Below are 22,771 nucleotides of genomic sequence, written 5' to 3' on the forward strand. Positions count from 1 at the left end.
TGGTATTGTGAGATATCGGAGTGAACTAAAATTGTCCATTTAGGGCGTGTTTACATATACGTGGAATGGGAGTCGTTCCCTATTCCAGACCACCCTCTCAATCTTCTGTTTTTCCCAAATCTACCACCATGAACGGACACAATAACAACCGTACCGACCACGCCTATCACAACCCCTCCTAAAACCACCACAAATATAACAGCCACAAATGTAGAGAAAATGAAAAGAAAAAAAAAAAGAAAAAAAAAAACCCGTCAGCCAAACATCATACCCACTACGATCGGTAGTAGGTGACCCGCTCAAGAAGCATATATGAGATCTCTGAACTTCAACCCACTCATCGGTTTTCACAAACACGTTGGATTGAACGGCATTGCGAACCATGGCAGGAGTAACCGAGAAAGCGGAGAGGGAGGGCATAGAGGAGAGAGATGGAGGGTTTCAAAAATTAGGGCTAGGGTCGGTTGCTATAGGGGTAAGTGCGATGGAGGGCAAGGAAAGGCGGGAATGGGGGAGGGCTGTTGCAGCTGGGAAAATAAGGTCTTCAGGATGAAAGGTAAGGGAGGTGCTGGGAAGACAGACACGGGGTTTTACAAACACAGGGGGTTTTGGGTGGTGGGGGGCAAATGGAAATACCCATCTTCTAACAAAAAGAAACCTTTTAATTATTTTTTATATAGATAAATTTTGGTATATAAAATTACTTTGATATTTTTTTTTTAACAATAAATTAGTTTGATTAATTAGTATAAAAATAATTATATAAGGGTAATTTAGTAACCAATCTAGTTTTAATTCTGATTCCAGTGAATTAATAAACAACTTATATAGAACCAACATCATTCCTCTCCGATTCCATACATTTTTAGTAAACAACTTCAACAGAAATCTAATTCTACTTCCACCTCAATCCAATTCGTCCTCAATTCAATTCCTCTCAATTTGATTACGGATTAGTAAACACCTCCTTAAAGTCCATTTAAATGATGCATTTTAATAATTTGGCAAAATTTAACAATAAAAAGGCACGTTTACCTTTTCATTACGTTTCCTTTTCATAGACGTTGAGGGAAACAGTCGATTTGGATGTAATTATAGAGAGGGACAAAAGGCTCACCACTAATTCGATGACCTTTAAAGGGAGGACTATGTGCTCGACTTGGGGGGCCATGTCATTGTCAATGCATGAGATTGGGTGACCAATGTATTCGCAAACAAAGAACGTTTACATTCGAGTCACTTGTTGTCGTTATCCTTTCATTTTTGGATTGCAACATTAATCAGTTCTTGCTCGTCGGTTTAACGTATCTTTAAAATTAAAAGGTAAATCCAAATCACATAACAATTGGATTTGTTTCAAATAGTCATTCACCAACACTGTAATGCAAAACATATGCTCTAATTGTTTACCAAAAGAAAATATGCGCTAATAATCCTCAAACTTCGGTAGAGACATTCTCAAATGCTCATTGAGCATATGCTAATTATCGATGATAAGAGTCCCATTCACAACCCATTTTATTTTGGACAAGGATTGTCTGTCCTTCTTGGTCCCGTGCCCTCCTGTTTTGTATGATCACGGTTAAGTCACGTCAACATTTTATATTGTTTTTTTTATAGAGATAATAAGACAAAAATGAATAGTAATATAAAATGTTGACGTGACTTAACCGTGACCACACAAACATGAGGCATGGAAGGGCACGGGAACAAGGAGGGCAGACAATCCTTGTCCTTTTATTTCGGTTTCGGGGCAGGTCGGGATGAGAATAACAAATTTACAAGAAATCTAGCATTTCCATTCTGAAATTAGAATCACAACATTCATGTCGCCTCAATCGCTATATTCACCCACAATTTGAAATTCCTTGACAACGCATATATGGTCCTCAAGTCTTGCTTCCAGGATAGAAATACTCGACACCGTTTTCCTTTACTTTGAATTGGAAATTCGACACCTTGTTTCTCGATCCCTCATGCCCATCATAAATCCCCCTGTTTTTAACTGTCAACTGCAACCAAGTACAACAATCAGGATCATAACTCATGTATCCGTGCGGCAATGTAGGTATTATCTTACAACTATTAGGATGAACCTTTTGTGAAGTAATAGAAGACTACAGTCGCAACTGGCAAGTCACAAGCAGCACGGTAGCAAGCAATACAAACGGACATAGTTCTCACAATTTTTCAATTGTTAACACCAATTTGTGAAGAGCAAAGAACAAGGATATCAAGAAAAAGGATCATGACACAAAAGCCCCTATCATACATATGAGCATAGTATGGTTAACAAACTAATTAGATTATCTGTTTTCATAACAACCAAAGACCCATAAAGTAAGCAATTAATCACAAATGAGTAGAGGGGACCATACAAGAATGATGCGACGGGATATAATTCCTAGCACTCTCCCTATGAAGAGAGACATAATGTTTTTTTCTAGCAAATACCTGCCCGTGCACATCTGAGGCTAACCCAGTGGCCAACGGTTCTGCCCTTATCAGAATGTCTGCTAGATACTCCATCTGTAAAATAAGGGTAGGCTTCGCTGTGCCTGAATAGATATCCTCGTGATTGAGCATGATTAAAGAACAACCCTGAGACAAGAAAAGGACATAAAATAAATAACGGAACAAAAGGAGTGGAAGCATGAAAGGTGGAGCAATTGAGACAGTTGCAAGCAATGCCTTACAGATTCTGATATTAAAGTATGACAGTAATGCAGAAAGTCTAGCACAAGATTTGTAGACCCCTTAGCAGCCACCTCCATGAGGGAAATATCGTCAATCATAACGGTGACACAGTTGTTCTCTTGAGCTAAGGCACTTATAGTCTTTTGGATTTTCCCATACAAAGCAATTAATCCACAATCACTGTTTTTCCCTTCGTCTGTGTCACAATCGAATGAGATGATTTCTTGTCATGAATTTAATGATATAAAGAAACCCAACAATCCAACAATTTCTGATAACCAATACTAACAACTCTTACACTTTTCTCTTAATGAACAAAGATTTATTAACCGAAATGGAACTATGGTTAACATCAGTCCTGCAGTAAATCCTACATCGCTTCAAATTACAGTGATTACAGCACCCTAAAGAAGATTTATTTATCTGCAGGTCTCTTATATGAGGATCATTAACTAACTTTTAGCTACTCAGGACATGTAAATCGATAAGGACATGTAGGGGATTTGCATTGGGTGGAAAATTAACTAGTAAATAAGAGTAAGCCGGGCTGAGCCAGTGAACTGAAAGACCATTTTATACCTGATTTTCTCACCTGGGCAGTCCATAAGCATGTCAAGAAAAAAGAATCTATTATTGTCCCTCTGTGCAGCCAAATTGCAACCCTGTTTCAGAAAACACATTCAGAATTCAGAAACCCCATTTCATTAATGTAATGGAAAACAAATATAACAATTACTAATAAATGCTTAACCAATGTAAATTAACACAAAAATTAGCAGCTAAACATGAAACTATGAACACTCAATCGAAAGTAAAAGTAAAAGTTTAATTCTTTGTAAAGAGAGAGAGAGGGAGTACGAGTCTTCGGAGGATGCGATCGTAGTGAGAGAAGGGGTGGGCGAAGGCAACAAAAACGACGGCGTTGGACGTGGAGTGGGGAGGCTGAGAGAGAGAGCGCTTGAGAATGTGGTGGAGGACGAAAGCGGCGCTAGTGTCGACGCAGTCTTCGAGGAGCACAACGCGGCGGCTGAGATCCCCTAGCGCTTCGTCCAATAAGCCTCCTCCCTGCTCCATCTTCGTCTTCTTCCTCGCAGTCAGCTTTTAGGGTTTAGGGTTTCTGAATTTCTGATTTCAACGGTTTGTTGATGCAGAACTTGATTTAAACGGTTTTGGGCCTTCTCAAGCAGTGATTTTCTACCAAATACACTTGGTCCAAGATTTAAAATTTGATCCAATAATTACAAATAGGGGCTCTTTAAAAATTATAAAAACTGTAATTGTTGAATCAAATTCTAAAAGCCCGAACTTGATGGAAATGGATCTTCTCCGAATCCCTTTCCCTTTTTTTACTTTATGTACACCTCTGTTAATGTTATTCTAATTGCTCAATCTAATGACGATGAAATTAGAGGGGTGCATATGTGGTGAGAAATGGTGGATGAAAATTATTTTCCAAAACTAATTATTTATGAAAGTGAATAGGAAGAAAATTGAAAAAAAAAAAATCCAACAAATAGAGATTTCGAACTCAGACATATAATAATTAAAGATTTGATTATTAAAAAACACTCATCGAATAGCTTGCTTTATGAGTTCAAAGAAAATTATATAAGACATATTTTAAAGTGCAAATAGAGAAAAATTATGTGTTACAGACTCATAATTGCTTCTTAACTTATCTCAATCTCTCTTTACTTACGTTACCACTTCAATTGTACCTATCATCCATTCGTTGCTTTACATTGATTTAGTAAAAACTACTCAAATTTGCTATATAGAAATTCAAATCCAAATCCAAATTCACCTTTTACTAATTATTAAAGAAATCAACCAGAGGTAAATTTAACTAAGTACTATTCATTTCAAATTACGACATGTTTGAACATAATTCCTTGAAAGGCGGTCAAAGTCACGTTGAAAATGATGTTTTTGAAATTGACATTATTATGCTTTTTTTTAATTTTTGTTCCTAGAAACTGGCCTTATTTTTAATTTAATAGTATATTACCTTTCATATCTAGCTGTCCATTCTGCTTCTAGTGTTTTTTTCCACTCAAGTGAAAGCCAAATATTGTATTTAAAAAAGCAAAAAAGTGAAACCCAATCATTGGGTTTTGTATTTAATCATGACATGTTAACCGTTTAGCTCTTGGGCGAAATTTAAAACGCTACGTGGAGCCAGTAATTTAGCATTAAGACTTATTGACATTTTTTTTTTGAAGTAAAAAAAATCTTAAATTTGAATTTCATAAATAACGAGTTTCTAAGTAAAATTACTTTTGTGTCGAATGTGGTGAAGTTTTTCTCCTCCACATTTGAAATTTTTTTATCATTTTTTTTGTTGTCATTATTGCTTTATTTGTTTACAAATATACCCTTGAAATAATTAGATGCAAATTTCGTTCAGTTTGTAAACCTTTTTGTTTGAAGGGTGTTTTTGTTCAAAACTTTTTGGTGAAGCTTGTGACCCTAAATAAGATTCTCACTTTCTAATAGTAAAGATATATTGTTGTATATATATATATAAAAATTTGTTACAGACGTAAGCATAACTACATTAATTAAGGAACGTATTTTCCCAGTGCATCACATCAGAATTACAATTGTAATCTTCATAGTTGGCAATTGTCATAGTTGGATTTTCCCATACAAAGCAATTAGTCCACAATCACTGTTTTTCCCTTCGTCTGCGTCATAATCGAATGAGATGATTTCTTGTCATGAATTTAATGATATAAAGAAACCCGATAATCCAACAATTTCTGATAACCAATACTAACAACTCTTACACTTTTCTCTTAATGGACAAAGATTTATTAACCGAAATGGAACTATGGTTAACATCAGTCCTGCAGTAAATCCTACATTGCTTCAAATTACAGTGATTACAGCACCCTAAAGAAGATTTATTTATCTGCAGGTCTCTTATATGAGGATCATTAACTAACTTTTAGCTACTCAGGACATGTAAATCAATAAGGACATGTAGGGGATTTGCATTGGGTGGAAAATTAACTAGTAAATAAGAGTAAGCCGGGCTGAGCCAGTGAACTGAAAGACCATTTTATACCTGATTTTCTCACCTGGGCAGTCCATAAGCATGTCAAGAAAAAAGAATCTATTATTGTCCCTCTGTGCAGCCAAATTGCAACCCTGTTTCAGAAAACACATTCAGAATTCAAAAACCCCATTTCATTAATGTAATGGAAAACAAATATAACAATTACTAATAAATGCTTAACCAATGTAAATTAACACAAAAGTTAGCAGCTAAACATGAAACTATGAACAATCAATCGAAAGTAAAAGTAAAAGTTTAATTCTTTGTAAAGAGAGAGAGAGGGAGTACGAGTCTTCGGAGGATGCGATCGTAGTGAGAGAAGGGGTGGGCGAAGGCAACAAAAACGACGGCGTTGGACGTGGAGTGGGGAGGCTGAGAGAGAGAGCGCTTGAGAATGTGGTGGAGGACGAAAGCGGCGCTAGTGTCGACGCAGTCTTCGAGGAGCACAACGCGGCGGCTGAGATCCCCTAGCGCTTCGTCCAATAAGCCTCCTCCCTGCTCCATCTTCGTTTTCTTCCTCGCAGTCAGCTTTTAGGGTTTAGGGTTTCTGAATTTCTGATTTCAACGGTTTGTTGATGCAGAACTTGATTTAAACGGTTTTGGGCCTTCTCAAGCAGTGATTTTCTACCAAATCCACTTAGTCCGAGATCGATAGTTGAAATTTGATTCAATAACTACAAATATAGAATCTTTTAAAAATTATAATAATTGTAATTGTTTGATTAAATTCTAAATGTCCAAATTTCGGACTAGTGAATTTGATGAAAAGGGATCCAGAGACGATTCCTTTCCCTTTTTTACTTTATGTACACATTTGTTAATGTTATTCTAATTGCTCAATCTAATGACGACGAAATTAGAGGGGTGCATATGAGGTGAGAAATGGTGGATGAAAATTATTTTCCAAACTAATTATTTATGAAAGTGAATAGTAAGAAAATTGAAAAAAAATTAGAGATGTGCTATTCATACATCCATTTTTAATTTATGTTCATTGATCTTCTTTACTTAATCCGATCCAACAGCCGAAAATTAAAAGGGTGTGTGAGAAGTAAAAAAAAGTATGTGAATATCACACCCCAAAAATTATCCAACAAATAGAGATTTCGAACTCAGACATCACATATAATAATTAAAGATTTGATTATTGAAAAACCCTCATCGTATAGCTTGCTTTATGAGTTCAAAGAAAATTATACGAGACTCATTTTAAAGTGCAAATAGAGAAAAATTGTGTGTTAGACTCATAAATGTTTTTTAACTTATCTCAATCTCTTTTTACTTACGTTACCATTTCAATTGTACCTATCATTCATTCGTTGCTTTACATTGATTCAGTAAAAACTACTCAAATTTGCTATATATAAATTCAAATCCAAATTCACCTTTTACTAATTTTTAAAGAAATCACCCAGAGGTAAATTTAACTAAGTACTATTCAATTCAAATTACGACATGTTTGAACATAATTCCTTGAAACGCGGTCAAAGTCATGTTGAAAATGATGTTTTTGAAATTGACATAATTATGCTTTTTTAAATTTTTGTTCCAAGAAACTGGCCTTATTTTTTATTATTTTTTTAACAATAAAAACTGGCCTTATTTTTAATTTAATAGTATATTACCCTTCATATCTAGCTGTCCATTCTGCTTCTAGTGTTTTTTTCTCCTCAAGTGAAAGCCAAATATTGTATTTAAAAAAGCAAAAAAGTGAAACCCAATCATTGGGTTTTGTATTTAATCATGACATGTTAAACGTTTAGCTCTTGGGCGAAATTTAAAACGCTACGTGGAGTCAGTAATTTAGTATTAAGACTTGGTGACATTTTTTTTTAAAGTAAAAAAAATCTTAAATTTGAATTTCATAAATAACGAGTTTCTAAGAAAAATTACTTTTGCGTCGAATGGGGTGAAGTTTTTCTCCTCCACGTTTGAAATTTTTTTATCATTTTTTTAAATGTCATTATTGCTTTATTTGTTTACAAATATACCCTTGAAATAATTAGATGCAAATTTCGTTCAGTTTGTAAACGTTTTTGTTTGAAGGGTGTTTTTGTTCAAAACTTTTTGGTGAAGCTTGTGACCCTAAATAAGGTTCTCACTTTCTAATAGTAAAGATATATTGTTGTATATATATATATATATATAAATTTGTTACAGACGTAAGCATAACTACATTAATTAACGAACGTATTTTCCCAGTGCATCACATCAGAATTACAATTGTAATCTTCATAGTTGGCAATTGTCATCAAGTTTTGGGAGTAAAGTGGCTACTCGAGGCTGAGCTGAGTCAAAGCAAAGCAATGGAAATACTGAGACTCTGTGGGATGAAATACAAAATCAGAAAAACTACAAGGGCACCCTTGCAAAAAAGGGTTTTCAAGAATTAAAAGTACATAATGGGAATGAACAGGTCTGCAAGAATTTAACCGACTCTGCCTCCCAAGCAACACAAAGGTAAAAAATCAGCAAGAGGTTGAAGAAAAGCCATGAGTTGGTTCCTGTGTTCTGGCAAATTAAGCAGAAAAGCTGCAAAGAAGAAGAAGCTCAAGAATAAGAAGACAGAAGATCAGATCTCATCAATTTCAGGTAACATTTCTGGAAATATTCCAAAGACACCATCTTTCCAGAATTTTTTACTGTTCGGAAGATGTCTGAAGATTTGAGCTTTGTGAGCCAATGTGTGCATATTTTTACCGCATTGATTTACTGTTGATGAATGCAGGAATAATGTGGGTTTGTTGTTATGTGGTATTTGGCGTTCTGGGTTGGATTTACTTTGGTGTTTAGCATTCACAGTTATTGGGAAAGAGTTACTTTCGATTTTTAACTCTAAAGTTGTGTTCTTTACTGCACTGGGTTTTCTACTATTGCTAACCATTTTTGTTTAATCAAATCGAAATCATTAGTTTCTGTGTGTTTTTTAGTCAGAGAGATGGCTTAAATGTTTACTTTTGATCAGGAAGAAAAAACGTGGAGAGAGAGAGAGAGAGAGGGAGTGGATTTATGATAAGTTCACTCGATTACTCGTTCATTTTTTCAAAACTCTCAATGATGGTAATAAGTAGTAGAAACTTTTTGGATCATTTTGCAATCGATGTTTGGTTTGAATTTTATTACACAGTGAACTGTTTTTGCATTGTTGTTTATATACCTTTCGCATTTGTTCTTTTACTTAGAGCAACTGAAGGCAAATTTGGGACCATCTGTAAAGGAGGCTCCAAAGGATGGAGGCTCCGGTCACATTGCAGCACATACATTTACATTTCGAGAATTGGCAGCTGCAACAAAGAACTTTCGAGCAGATTGTATTTTAGGTGAAGGAGGTTTTGGTCAAGTATATAAAGGGCGCTTGGAGAGCACTAATCAGGTTCTTTCCAAAGCTTTGACGATCATCTACATGAAAAATTAAATTACCTGTCTTTCCTTATTAAAATTCTTTATGCCTTTCATTTCCCATTCTCAACCTCACCTTAACTGTAAGATTTATTTCTTGCATCGTAAATTTTAATGTCTAAAATTAAAATTTATTTCATATGATGTACTATTGTAGAGTGTTGCAAAAGATGATTTTTTATATGCTTTGATAAAGTAGAGTGTTGCAAAAGATGACCGAAGTAATATTGTTTGGTGAAAGACCGGAAAGGTTTTGAGTGTGCTGCTAAGCCTAATTCTGGGTGGTCTCCAATTTGATAAGATTCAATTCATTTCTATTGCTGCAGATAATAAGGGTGTACTCATATCTACTGTCATTGATATTTTTCCGTCTGTCCTAGAAGTTCATTTGTTGTTGTATCTTTGACTTCACATGCTTTGCTTGTGGTAGGAGCTGAACCTTGTTCCTTTTGGTGTAGGTAGTGGCTATAAAGCAACTTGATTCCAATGGGCTTCAAGGGAACAGGGAATTCCTTGTCGAAGTATTAATGTTGAGCCTACTTCACCATCCCAATCTTGTGAACTTGGTAGGCTATTGTGCTGACGGGGATCAGAGGCTTTTGGTATACGAGTACATGCCATTGGGTTCTTTGGAAGACCATCTGCACGGTATATACAGCACTTGAAGCCATTATTTCTTTGCTCGAAGTTCATAATTTGATGTTGCAATAGAATGCAAGCTAACAAGTTATTACCATGTCATGGCATGTTCAATCTATCTGCGGTCATATGGTGCTTAAGCACCAATTTTATTTTTCCGTCTAACTTCTATTTGGTATCTTTTAACATTGTTAATCACTTTTATTTATCGTCATATGCCAGATCTACCGCCAGATGGAAAACATCTTGACTGGAACACGAGAATGAAAATAGCTGCTGGTGCTGCAAAGGGCTTGGAGTATTTGCACGACAAAGCTAGCCCCCCTGTTATTTATCGTGATCTTAAATGCTCAAACATTTTACTTGGTGAAGGATACCATCCTAAGCTATCGGATTTTGGCTTGGCAAAGTTGGGTCCTGTGGGAGATAATACTCATGTTTCCACTAGGGTGATGGGAACCTATGGATATTGCGCCCCTGAATATGCAATGACTGGTCAGCTCACATTGAAATCAGATGTATACAGCTTCGGGGTTGTTCTTCTGGAAATCATTACCGGAAGAAAGGCAATTGACATTTCCAGGGCTGCCGGTGAACAGAATTTGGTCACATGGGTAAGAGAGTTGTGTCTTCTTCTTTGCTTTTGTACATTTTATTTTCTCTGCTAATATGAAAACATATGAAGATTGCTTGGAACACTCAAATGAGTTTCGTATGAGGTTGCAATTAACAACTGCAAAATTTTACGAGTGAAATCAACAATAGGAAGGACAAAGCTATTTCTTGCTAAATGGCAGTCTCGACTCTTGTGAACTTTCTGCTCATAAACTCTTTGTCGCAGGCCCGCCCCTTGTTTAGAGATCGGAGGAAATTTTGGCAAATTGCTGATCCAATGCTCCAAGGTCAGTATCCGGTGAGAGGAATGTATCAAGCTCTTGCCGTGGCTGCAATGTGTGTCCAGGATCACCCTAATATGCGACCTGTCATAGCGGATGCAGTGACAGCCCTTAGTTACCTTGCTTCCCAAAAATATGATCCTGAAGCACGGCAATCACACACCTCTCACACAGCATCGTCCACTCCTAGGTCTAGGAGGGAACTTCTAAATTCATAAGATAAGTCTTGTCGACACAGTTCCATCTTCGGAAGCTTGTGGTGAGAGCGAGGTTGTTGTCACCAATATAGCCATCGTGTTTCCCTTCCGTAGTGGGGTTTTAGTTGTGATTCAGAAGTCAATTTGTTTGGAGCTGAGTGGTATTTTTGTTGGCTGTAAATGCAATGGTGCCTGTTAATCGGAATTTCGCTCACTCCGGTAGCAGGTGCGGTGGTCGCTCCCCCGCTTTTCCTGTTTTTCATTGCTTCCTCCTCCGTCCCTTTCTTTCACCCGCCTTATTACAAGATTCTTTGATTTGATGTACAACTGAGCAATAAGATTTTTTTTGTCGAAACTGGCCTCCCAATAGAATCATAGAAATGTATCCAAATTATTTGAGAAAATTGTGGCAATGGTCTCTCAACTTGAACTCAATTGGAGACATGTTCTCTCAACTAAAAATCATTGACCATTGGTCCGTAACTCATCAAAACGTGCAACTATAGTCATTTTCGTCAACTTCGTCAAAATGAGCTAGAATTGTATTAAAGTTGAGAGGCCATTGTTTCAATTGGGTTTAAGTCGATGGACAATTTTTCCAATTGGGTTAAAGTTGAGAGATCATTGATATAATTTTCTCATTTGGTTTTTAATATTTGCCTTGATTAAGCCTCGCATGCGTAACATGTGATTCATTTTGACCGAAGTTGGGACAGAGTCGACAAAAAGGAACATAGTTGCATGTTTTGATGAGTTTAAGGAATCAATGGTCATGAATTTCTAATTGATGAACTATTATTCCAATTAAATCAAAGTCCATGCACCATTACTACAATTTCCTCCAATCATTTATAGGAATTTGACAAATTTTGGTGAATGCATTACCTCATCCTGTGCAACTGCATGGTCATTGATTATCACTTCCATTGTCTCCTGCACTCGCTTGGTTTCTGTCCCCTTTTTTTTATTCAATCCAAGAGCTAAAAAAATGTGCACGAGAAGAAAAAGAAAATGCGGAAATCACTCACCAACATTTTCTGACAATTTTGCCCCTGCTCAAAATTAGTTAATGAACTATTATTAATCTCATATTACATATTGAACAGTAAATCACCTTCAGAAGCAAAAAGATTGACTTCGTGTGCTGCTACTTTCACCCAAAAACGTTAATTTTGAGAGAGAGAGAGAGAGAGAGAGAGAGAGAGAGCAACATAACTACGTTTATCTGATCAAAAGCGAAAAGAAGAGGAACTGTACGTTTCGATAAGTCATACAAATACAAGAAGGATGCCGAACTCGACAAAAATTATACACCTATGTAAACCATATATGATCCATATTTTCTACATTTTCTTCTTCCTCCCCTACATTATTATTACCACTACTTAATGAACAATCAAACAATGAATGGATAAAAAATTGCATACGAAACTATAGCTCCCTGGACCGACGGACACAGTAAAGCATACTACCAAAGCTTTGCACATTTGAGTAATATACCATCGGGCACCAAATATCTATAGGGATATATCAATAGAGACTTTGCTCTGCTCTATTCTTTATCTTCCGCTTTAACGCCATTCGTCTCTTTTACTTCTGCTTCCGCAGTGGGGCTCTGTCCTTCACTGGTAGGCTTGCCATCATTTGGCTCCTCACTGTTAGCAGGTTTTCCCTGGTGCATTCATTTGGCTCCTATCAATCGTATTCTCCTACTGTTTTATTCACACAAAAGTTAGATGTCAAGGGTACAAGAAGGGCTAACCTTGTTCCGGTCGCGCCAGCCAAGGCCAAATGGTCGACCTAGCAAACTAATCTTTCTAGCAGGAATTTCTTGTGTCAGCTGCTCTTGATTGCTTTGTACTGGTAAAGATACAGATCTGCAAAACAACCTTTTACTTCAATTTCCACCTACTGAAAGCTGAACAACCTTTCATATTATCTACGCCACACCTAAAGGAAGGACTAAATCAAGGTAGACACGAACGAAACCAAGAGTACAAAAAAGGTGATCGAGTAACTTTCAACAATGACAGACTGTTACCGTGGAGATTGTGTTTTCACTTGACCAGATTGGTATTGCAAAGTAGCCTCCAACATTGATTCTGCCATAACAGCTCTCTTCTCCATTTCCGCAAGCGCAGCAGTGGCCTCCTCATACTTCTCCTGCAAGATGTGTTTACAATATATAAAATAAGAATTAAAAAATATTGACCTGAAATTTCACTCTGCAGTCAGAGAATAGTTTGGTGAAACTACAAGCATTAAATTAGTAAACTAATCTTATACGTGTGGTTCTAAAATCTAACATAATCATTTTTCATTATTACATAAGAGAACTAGTCAGATATATCCAGGCAACCTGAAGCACTTGAGCAGCAAATCTCTGTGCTTCTGCATCTTGCTCAGAAAATCTGCGAGCATCTTCTGTTAGTTTCTGCTCTTGCTCTACTCGCATTAAGACCTGTAAGATAGGAAGCAATCTTTCAATTCTGCTCACAAACCCAGAACCAGTATGGAAAAGACAGTACTCCCAAGGACAAAGGACGAGGAGACAAAACCTGGAGCATGACGCTCTCCTGTTCCTGCTTATCAGAAAGGGCTCGGCGAAGCTCAGCAACCTCTTGCTCTAATTGCTCAACCTGATGAAGCAAGAAACTCCGTGTGAAATATCTTTACTAGTAACTTTTCAAGTACAAGGACAAATAAATGGGAATTCCACACTAGAAACAAAGATGTGTGGTTGATGCAATAAGCCAGTGAAAGTTCTGATTTCAGATCATATTAACTACTCATTTAATCATCATAATTAAAATGCTTTGTTGCCCTAATATTAGATGTAGCAAGTAATAAACAAGTTTTGCAGTAACATATCTAAAATTATTCACCAATGAAATGAGGCAGATTCACAAAAGAAATAAATATATAGAAAACCATCTCTTTCATTAACAAATTAAGCTATGTATAAAAGTTTCTTGGATGTACCCTGGCACTCAGTTGCCGACGATTATCCTGCTTGACCATCTCCATCAATGCTGTCTCCAGCTCCTCAGCTCTGAAAATTTGGGAAAGACCCAGAATATCAGCATTACTTTAGAAGAATAATCTGGCTCAACAACAATCACATTTGTTACTAGATTTAATAGTTGTTACTGAAGCATAGTATGAAAGATTAGAAATGGTCCTAGAAGCATTAGTAATGGTCGTCAAACTGTTTAGATATTTGTACTCTTGTGAATGTAGGTGTCAGTTGATGCATAATTACATAAAGATTTGGCATAAATCTAAGGAAAAGAAAATATTTCAACTTAAGGATTTTATCACTAGTTTAGAAAGCTAGTTTCCTATGTGATCTTTCAGGATTCCTTGGAATCACACAAAGCTGCTCCATTTAACAGTGGTCGGGATAATGTTGAGAATGATCTGTTAATGGAAGTAAAATTAACAGGAGGTTCATAGAAGAAAAGTTAAATGTCTAAGCAATCAAGTATGTTCCCAACAAGTTTCTGGCACTGCCAACTAAGGACATTTTCACACAAAAACAACTCCATAGGTTCCTGTTGTTCATAATGAGGGCTACAATGAATGGTTATAATAGTGTTTGCAGAAACCATCATACCCTGGTTGGACTTGAAGACTACAATGAATGGTCGTATAGTGTTGGACCCCCAAATCCCAGATGCCCTTGAATGGTCAAGATTAATACCAACTATGAAGTAAATATAAACTATTTTCTTTGTTGAAATTTCTTGGCTTACATTTTTCCTTCCAACCTATCAAAATGAGCTATTTTTTCAAAGTATTTAACCAATGCATTGGGGACATTGATAGTTACATTGGCATCCAACATATCAAAAAGGAGTATCCTGTTAAGTGAATGTAGATTTTACAAGAAAAAAACAAACAAAAACCGCTTAACACCATAATATGAACCTGAGTTCAGCAGATCTTTTATCCTCCAGCAGCTTGCATAATTCAACCTTCAACCATACCACCTGCACAAAGAACCTAATTTAAATCTCAAAGTTTGATTATGAGGAAAATATTTCAATAACCAGCCAAAAAAAAAATTAATGCAGATTAAGTGGCAACCCATGCACAGAACAAAATGACTCCACTACTTTGCCAAACAAAAGAAGATTATAATGAGGGTGTGGTTGGGTTGAAAAGAAATAGCAACCTGTTCGTGAAGATCTGGAACGGAATCTAATTCCCCATTTCCAGTCAAGCTAATAAGAATTTCATCTGCATTAGAGGACCCAGACTCTGAATGAGATAAATCACCATTTGTATGTGAATTGACCAACAGCTCTGCTTTCTTTGTCTCTATTATCAATGATTTAGGGTCTTGCTTAAAATTATATAGCTTAGATGCTAGACCCTGAGAATCTTTCAAAGCCTGAAGTCCCTTCGATCTTTCCTCGATAGCGACAATTACAGCTGGCCGATGTTTATTTCTCAGCTCTTGTAATCTAGTTTCATTTACATTTTGGTAACCCATGCAAGCTGTCAATACCAGTTGACTGCTATCGAATGTAGAGCCAGCTAGCGATTGCAGAAGAGTGACTGCATCTCCAGCATCCTTAGTAGTAACCAGTGCAGGGCCTACACGCAACTGAGCCAAATTAAGTTTCATAAACCAGAGAAGCCTACAGGCCATTGAATATCCATATTATATGTAATCTTTTTCTTTGAAAAAAGGGAAAATAAATCTGTTTTATCCAGTACCATATAACTCCATCAAGGCAAGTGCTGTTCTGAACAGCATCACGCGGTTCCCCTCAAAAAGAAGAACGTCCCAGACCCGAAGAACTGAAATCAATAGGAAGCAATCATATTAGAGGTAGGCTATAAGAAGTACCTATAAAAGAAAAGTTAGTTTTAATTACAAAGACACATATAAAACCTGACCACTTTCCCATGGAAGCATGTTCATGAAAATGGTAAGGAACCATGGCCCGGTAACCCATGCCACCTGCACTCCCAGGTAACCTAGATGGTTGACTGCAATGTGATTAAAGGTGACATCAAGTGATCGCACAACAAATATATAATACAAAGAGAAGCATCTACTGTGTACATAATAATATACAAACCCAATTTAGGAAATCTCTCATGCACCAACTCCTCAAAAACCAGTTGATCCACCTGGTAAAATACAGATCATCAGTATATGTCTAAATGCCCACCATCTGCAGTTATACAGTAACATAGTTTTCACATTTTCGTTAATGTACCTGAGATTCTATCATTTCCTCGGAGTAATAGCCATCAAAATAATCATCTAAGAGCCCCATTAAAGCCCTGAAAGTTTTGCCAATTTTGTCATTACACAAATTCAAACAAGTGTAATCAGTTCAAATGTAACCATATGCAACAAAAACTTCTAAATTTCAAGGACAATTGTTATTCCTTTCAAAAGAAAACTCTGCTATCTAATTTCTTAGCTCCAAAATTAAGTCAAGTAATGACAAACAAAGGTGATTATCCTTTTGGGGAAGTTAATAAACAGGGAATCAAGTTTCAGATCTTACCAAAAGGCATTTTCTTCAGGCATGAGAAGTAGTAATAAGCCAGCAAAAAAATTCATGGCCTGCATGTAGAAGCCCAACAAGCATTAAAGTCAGTTAGAAGTGAAACAAAGAAAATAATTGATAACATTGGTTAAATTTAAACACAAATATTGACGCATTACAATCACTCAAATATTGAAGGGGGTTCAGTTACAGCTCCATCTAAGTCCCATCCATAACCCTCAGTAAGATGCAGACTTAATGTGACAAATAATGTTGACATTTAGAAGACAACATAAGGCTAAGATTCTCTGTGGATCACAAATTAATCCTATAGCCCTTAAGGCCTAAATTGGCCAGATCCTGTATTCATTAAAACTACTCCATTCACAATAAACTTATAAACTTATAGAAACCCATAACCTATTTGTAAGATGTTATTCATAGATACATAAGTCAAACTCATGAGCATTACAGTCTCGGTATAATTGTACAAAAAATCACAAAAGTGTCATTTCACGGAAAACAAAGTACTATTTTGATCCTCGAATTTCACGGCCAATTACAGTAATGGCAACTTTAAAACTTAGCAGTTACCTGAGCATAGAACATGTTCCACAACCAATTACCTGACAGTACCCAACAGTGGGATTGTGTCGCGCATATGCGGTAAGCAAACGCCTCAAAGCATTTCTACCATCTTCATCAAGAGCAGGGTGACCTGGAAATGTTCGAGGTAGATCCTGGAAATCAGATCATTGCCAATAAGTTAATAACTTTAGTTGATAGTTCTTTTCAAATAAAGGAGCCGCCATACTGAAGACAAAAGTTTTTTTAATAAAGTAGTGGACAACCTTCTCAATCTGCCCTTTCCATTTTTCAGGTACAGATACAGGATCTGTTGTTGACAATTTGATATCACTGTCTGATTCCGAGCTATGTTTTTCCACATCACCACCAGCATTAGTTTCAGAAGCTAGCAGATCCTGGTAATAGTTATCCGCGCGCCGTGCCTTCACACCCACAAAGGCTTGCCAAAGCTGAAAGTTGGAAGTAAGCAATCATCATGTTTACTCATTATAATGAAATTCGCGAAATAAAAAGAGATAAAATAATTAAATATGCACCTCTCCCCTGAGAGCCATTGGCACTCCCCCACGAACAAGAACCTCCAATTCCTCCTTCCAAGGAAATAAAGATTCTGAATCAACTGTGTCAGAAACAGCACCAGTTGCAGATGCACTCAGACTGTCACTCGAAGGGACATCTTGAACTGGGTCTGACCTCTCCACATCATAGAACTCATCCTCGGAATCCTCCTCAGATGCTCCTTTTGGGGATCTAGCCTCTTCAATAGAAGTAAGTGGCTTCCCAGTTCCTGTGTCCTGCTCATGCTTTGATAAATTGTTCTTCTTCTTCTTTATACGAATACTCATCAGATTCTCAATGGCATGAAGGGATGGTCTAATCTCATTCCATATTTGGATGCCATGAGCTTTTTTGTCGTTAGCTGCCAGTTCCTCCTTGTCATTATCGCTTTTGGTTGGAGAATCAGAACCTGTCTTCTGGTCACTTAAATCATCGCCATCAACACCCTTTTCTGAATTAGAGTCTAGTTCTTTCGCTGAGGCTTCGACAACTGAGTTATCTTGTCCCTTAGATAATCCATCTACTGGCAATTCAGTCGACTCTGCTTGTAGTTCCAGGAAAGACTTCCACCTTTCTGATCTTTCCTCCTCCTCTTCCTGAAAACATATGTATATTAGAGCACAACATAGCTGGAATTTCTGATAAATAATTCACTCATCTAGCCTTCACTGTAAAAAGTGAAAACACCGGCCGAAGGAAGCCAAACACATGCTTTGTTTAGCTTCTCAGAATGTAAGAAACTAAACGAACATAGTTGTAAATCTAATGTTTGTTCTCTTTTCCATGATCATCAATTTTTATCATAAACCAAAACGAAACATGTTAAGACAGAAGAAAACAAAAAAAGGACAAAACCTTGTAGATACTGGCATATTCTCGGTATCGTTGTACATGCTGAGGCCTCACAGCAAATCCATAAGCATCCCTGTCCAAACACCAATGCCCGTTCATTCAAAATCTCTAACGAAATAGAAATCTTCCTTCACAAGCAAAAAACATACCTAACCTTAAACATTACAACACCTCCATAATAATCAATTCGCAATCATGTCCCAATCCAAACGGCCCAATTATTAGTAACACCCAATCCAGAGCACGAAAACCAAAATTCCGAGCACGATTGGTGCTCGGGATACCTGTAATCGGCCTTTCGAGCACGATCGGTGCTCGGGATACCTGTAATCGGCGTCGAGTCTCGATCGCGGACTCAGGCTCGACAATTCTAGTTCCCATATCACTTGGCATTGCCTCAGATCAGTCTCAATCTAATTATACTACAAATCACACCGCATTTCACACTAAACAATCGAAAATCAACTCCCTCAATGCACATACACAATCAATTAATCACACAAATTCTAGTAAATCACACGCTAATAAATCCAACGGTCAGGATCTTAATCCCCGAATCACTACTCATTTCTGCGAATCCAGCCAAGGAAGCAAAATGATGAGGATTACAGAAAACCTAGGAGGACGCGTGGCGGGAAAGGGGAGGGGTAGCACAGAAGAAGAAGCGTTACCTCTTGTGCTCGTAGGCGCCGAGCGGGTTGAGCGAGACTTTGGCGGCGAATTTCATTTTCATCGGGTCCGGGTGAGCGGGGAGATCGGGTTTCGTTGCTCCGCGGCTGGCCCTTGATTTTCTGCAACTGAATTTTCAACTCAGCGTCTGTGCGTGGGAGGGAGGCAGTCGGAGAGAGAAGACTGGGTAGAAGTAGAGTGTGAGTTGGTTGATTGAGCAAGGAAGTTGGAGAGGGAGAGAGAGGGGGGCACATGCACTAAGGGGCGAGATTGCCGTGACATTATTACATGTGCGCCATGTCTCTTACACGGAATCCGAGATGAGGGAGAGGGACTTATTTTCCGCAGAAGCAAGAGTAAAATACTAAAATAGAAAGTTCAATTTTTATTTTACTAAAATGGATGATTTTTCCTTTTCTGGAATTGTTGATTTTTCTTACGAAATATTAGCCTCTTGCCACACGCGTATTTATATTAGATCATGTTTCGTCTTTTTAATTTTTTAATTTAAAAATCATTCAAAAAAAAAAATGAAGCAAAAACATGAAACCTAACCACCTACTAGGGTGGGAGATTTTTTTTTCTAAAGTTTTAAATTTATGTTCATCGAAAATTAAAAAGTGGTGAATCGATCAATCTGTTTTTGGTTCAATTGTAATTTTTGAAATTCTTAAAGGGCAATCTATGGTATTTTAAATGTTTCACCTTTATATGATGCTCACTTTATATATAGAAGATATATAGATAAAAAAATTCCAAAATATGACAAAAAAAGCGGGACCATCACACCATCGCCTTAGTATTGGTAGGTCAGGTGTTCAATATGAATAGACGACATAATCAATAATGTTATGAACGTGATACTAATAAATAATGATAAACAACTAATAAAATACATCTTTGGGAGACATGTAACGCATGAGCTTGAGCTTGTGCAGAGAGACTAATATAACATAAATAGATTAATAACATTGTTTGTCTTAGTGCCAAACGTATCAAGAAATTTATATATATAAAATAATATAAATCGAAATCTTGACGTAAATGTGAGATTAAATACTTCCTCATCATGGTTAGAAACTTCTATTAAAAGAGGTCGAATTTTATTAAGGATATTGGATAATTGGATTCACTTCACATAATTGTTTAAATAGAGTTTTGCAAAATGGTGTTGAACTGTTTACCTAATTTCCTTGCTTTTCATCAAAGTTAATGCTAGAAATTTATTGTTTAAAAACAGTTTTGAAAATGGTGTTGAACTGTTTAACCTAATTTCCTTGCTTTTCTTAAAAGGTTAATGCTAGAAATTAAGTATGATGGTATGATAAGGAATGGTATAAATAATTTTTTTTTGGTAAAAATAAATAAATAAATAAATTTTATTGTTTACCTTTCTCATGTGTTTTATTTTTAGGGTTTTTCGTAGAATATTTAATTATAATGTTATGTTTTATTACCTTATTGGTTCATCAAATTAGTTGACTTATAGCTTAGATCCCATTTGGAATTGTGTTTTTTTTTATAGAAAAGCTGATTTACTTTATAAAGTTTTTAATATTGTTTCAATTTCCGTTTTAACTTCATTAATTTTTAAAAATAACATAATCTACTATTTTCTTATATTATTTTTCGGTGACAAAATGTTTAAAGATTGAGGACTCAAGGAGACTACACACCCTAAAACTAGGGCATACCACAAATGAAAACGTACAGAGAAAGTTTCTACCCCTTTTTCCACACATACATTATCTCTTGTTTTTTTCTTTCTTTCCAACCCAACTCCACCACTTCCACCTCTTCCTCCACCTTCCACCGCCTGCCACTGCCATCGCCTCCACAGCCGCCGCCACCATCGCATAGAGTTATGAGTGGTGGCAAATGCAAAATTTCTTTTCTGACGAGTAAAATAACCATAAAAGGATTTATCCGCAATTGGTGCGCTCCAAATGAGTAAGCTACCAAGGTGCCAACATGGAGGCCCACCATCATCATTCGCACTCGATCCGTACGCGATGTGAGTATGCACTTTATCCGTCTGCAGTGTGGTGGCTTCCAAAAATTACATGTGTAATTCAATTGGTCACGACAGCGTGCGTTCATGTCTTTCATTCGAGGTTGATTTACATTACCAGTAAATTGGAATAATTTTTTTTTAAGGAAAACTAATGAAAAGGGTTTGAAAACTTTGAGTTTTAACGATAAGGACAAAATAAAGAATAAAGTGAATAGTACTAGGATTGACTTTTCAGTGCAAAAATATGATTTTTTGTTAAAGTAAACAGTACCAGAAGTTTTTCGTTAAAGTTCCCTTTTTTTATAGGAAAACTAATGAAAATGGCTTGAAAACTTTGAGTTTTAATGATAAGGACAAAATAAAGGGTAAAGTGAATAGTATCAGGATTGACTTTTTAGTGTAAAAATGTGGTTTTTCGTTAAAGTGAACAGTACCGGGTGCTTTTCGTTAAAGTTCCTTTTTTTTATACAAGTAAATTGACAAAAATGACATCTCGAGTGAAGCAGATAAATACTCTTAATTACTAACATACAAATTAGAATAGTTTAAACTGTAAAATGACAGTGACATGTTAAAAGACAAAAAACTAATGTATTTTCACACACACCCAAAACCTGTAAATCACAGCCACAAATATTTCAAACCCAAAAATTTATACAACTTAGTGATAAATAAGTAATAACAATGGCTTCACCTCGGAGGCCATCAAATATTTGAATTTAAACAACAAATTAAGATTAGTAGAAACAAACAAGAATTTAGCAAGTTGGGTGTAACTATTGGATTTTATAATTATGTAATTTTTTTACCTGAAATATGTCAAGAAGACAATACTTTTAGAATACCTTTTGCAAGATACGACGATTGATGATTGAATTTAATGATTCGAAAAATAAATTAAATTATTAACAATCTCGTTGTAAATATATAAAATATCATGTAAATAGTTGATCTGTCTAACATTTTTTTATTCAGTTAACTCGGCAAGACTGTAAACTTATCCCGTCGGCGGGTGAGCTTTTCGTCTAAAGGACCTTTTACTCGCAAATGCCAATGCCCCCTTATTTTGATCTGATCGCACTCAAAGAGTTTGTGTCGGTAGAAGACAACAAATTTGAGTACCTTTTATGCATGGACCTATGAAATTTGAGACATGGTTTTTTTCTTATGAAGATATTTCTTGTAATAACTTTTTTTGCAGACTATTCCAAACAACTCTTATCAACATAAATTTGACTGTTAAAATCTGATCAAAAGATCTTCCATCACTCACTCAATTATTCTTTATTTGTGAGGATCGACTTGAGCCCTTGACATGTTGAGACTTACGACACAAATTTGATTGTTAAAATCTGATCAAAAGATCTTCCATCACTCACTCAATTTATTCTTTATTGAGCCTTTGACATGTCGAGACTTAAGACCATCGTTGCTTGGTTTTGTTTGAGTTCTTAACCCCGTTTTCAACAACAACAACAAAAAAAAAAAACAAAAAAAAAGCTGAAAAACTCTCTATGTATTTTCCAAAAAAGCCTAAACCCAAGACGAAATAAAAATTAATAATGCTTTCAAATGAAGATAAATTAATTAATTTTCTTTTAATGCAAAATTATGATTTTTTTTAATTTCGAGAAGATGGCTTTTTCTTCCTTTGAAGTTACATGGACCTTTTACGAAAAGATTAACCG

At 36.2% G+C, this 22,771-nt stretch overlaps 4 protein-coding genes across 5 annotated transcripts; 1 reads left to right on the plus strand and 3 right to left on the minus strand.

Annotated features, from left to right (window-relative positions):
- Nucleotides 1-1,777: 1,777 nt before the first annotated feature.
- Nucleotides 1,778-3,915, minus strand: LOC103406289 (elongator complex protein 6-like). The gene is made up of 5 exons (XM_029100656.2): nt 3,556-3,915; nt 3,290-3,359; nt 2,697-2,893; nt 2,455-2,601; nt 1,778-2,012 (listed from the first exon to the last, which is right to left on the minus strand). The coding sequence occupies exons 1-5, from the start codon at nt 3,769-3,771 to the stop codon at nt 1,890-1,892; spliced, it is 753 nt and encodes a 250-aa protein (XP_028956489.1). The 5' UTR covers nt 3,772-3,915; the 3' UTR covers nt 1,778-1,889.
- A 1,268-nt stretch (nt 3,916-5,183) lies between these two features.
- LOC114823235 (elongator complex protein 6-like) lies at nt 5,184-6,331 on the minus strand. 2 transcript variants are annotated; one of them, XM_029098695.2, is made up of 3 exons: nt 6,047-6,331; nt 5,781-5,850; nt 5,184-5,384 (listed from the first exon to the last, which is right to left on the minus strand). In XM_029098695.2, the coding sequence occupies exons 1-3, from the start codon at nt 6,260-6,262 to the stop codon at nt 5,326-5,328; spliced, it is 345 nt and encodes a 114-aa protein (XP_028954528.2). In that variant the 5' UTR covers nt 6,263-6,331; the 3' UTR covers nt 5,184-5,325. The 2 variants fall into 2 exon arrangements, with proteins under 2 accessions (XP_028954528.2, XP_070674635.1); XM_070818534.1 differs by having other exon boundaries at nt 5,768-5,850.
- A 1,843-nt stretch (nt 6,332-8,174) lies between these two features.
- On the plus strand, nt 8,175-11,244 carry LOC103433122 (probable serine/threonine-protein kinase PBL7). Its single transcript, XM_008371355.4, has 5 exons — nt 8,175-8,350; nt 8,941-9,131; nt 9,616-9,805; nt 10,019-10,410; nt 10,638-11,244. Exons 1-5 carry the CDS (start codon nt 8,251-8,253, stop codon nt 10,908-10,910), a joined length of 1,146 nt encoding a protein of 381 aa, XP_008369577.2. The 5' UTR covers nt 8,175-8,250; the 3' UTR covers nt 10,911-11,244.
- An 882-nt stretch (nt 11,245-12,126) lies between these two features.
- Nucleotides 12,127-19,433, minus strand: LOC103433130 (uncharacterized). Its single transcript, XM_029100657.2, has 18 exons — nt 19,072-19,433; nt 18,404-18,473; nt 17,527-18,144; nt 17,254-17,439; nt 17,029-17,142; nt 16,421-16,479; nt 16,124-16,190; nt 15,983-16,034; nt 15,798-15,890; nt 15,615-15,698; nt 15,067-15,491; nt 14,820-14,881; nt 13,872-13,941; nt 13,448-13,528; nt 13,249-13,350; nt 12,931-13,052; nt 12,652-12,766; nt 12,127-12,561 (listed from the first exon to the last, which is right to left on the minus strand). The coding sequence occupies exons 1-18, from the start codon at nt 19,131-19,133 to the stop codon at nt 12,442-12,444; spliced, it is 2,502 nt and encodes an 833-aa protein (XP_028956490.1). The 5' UTR covers nt 19,134-19,433; the 3' UTR covers nt 12,127-12,441.
- Between the last annotated feature and the right edge of the window lie 3,338 nt (nt 19,434-22,771).

Source organism: Malus domestica, chromosome 01, assembly GCF_042453785.1.
Source record: "Malus domestica chromosome 01, GDT2T_hap1".
NCBI classification, from domain to species: domain Eukaryota; kingdom Viridiplantae; phylum Streptophyta; class Magnoliopsida; order Rosales; family Rosaceae; genus Malus; species Malus domestica.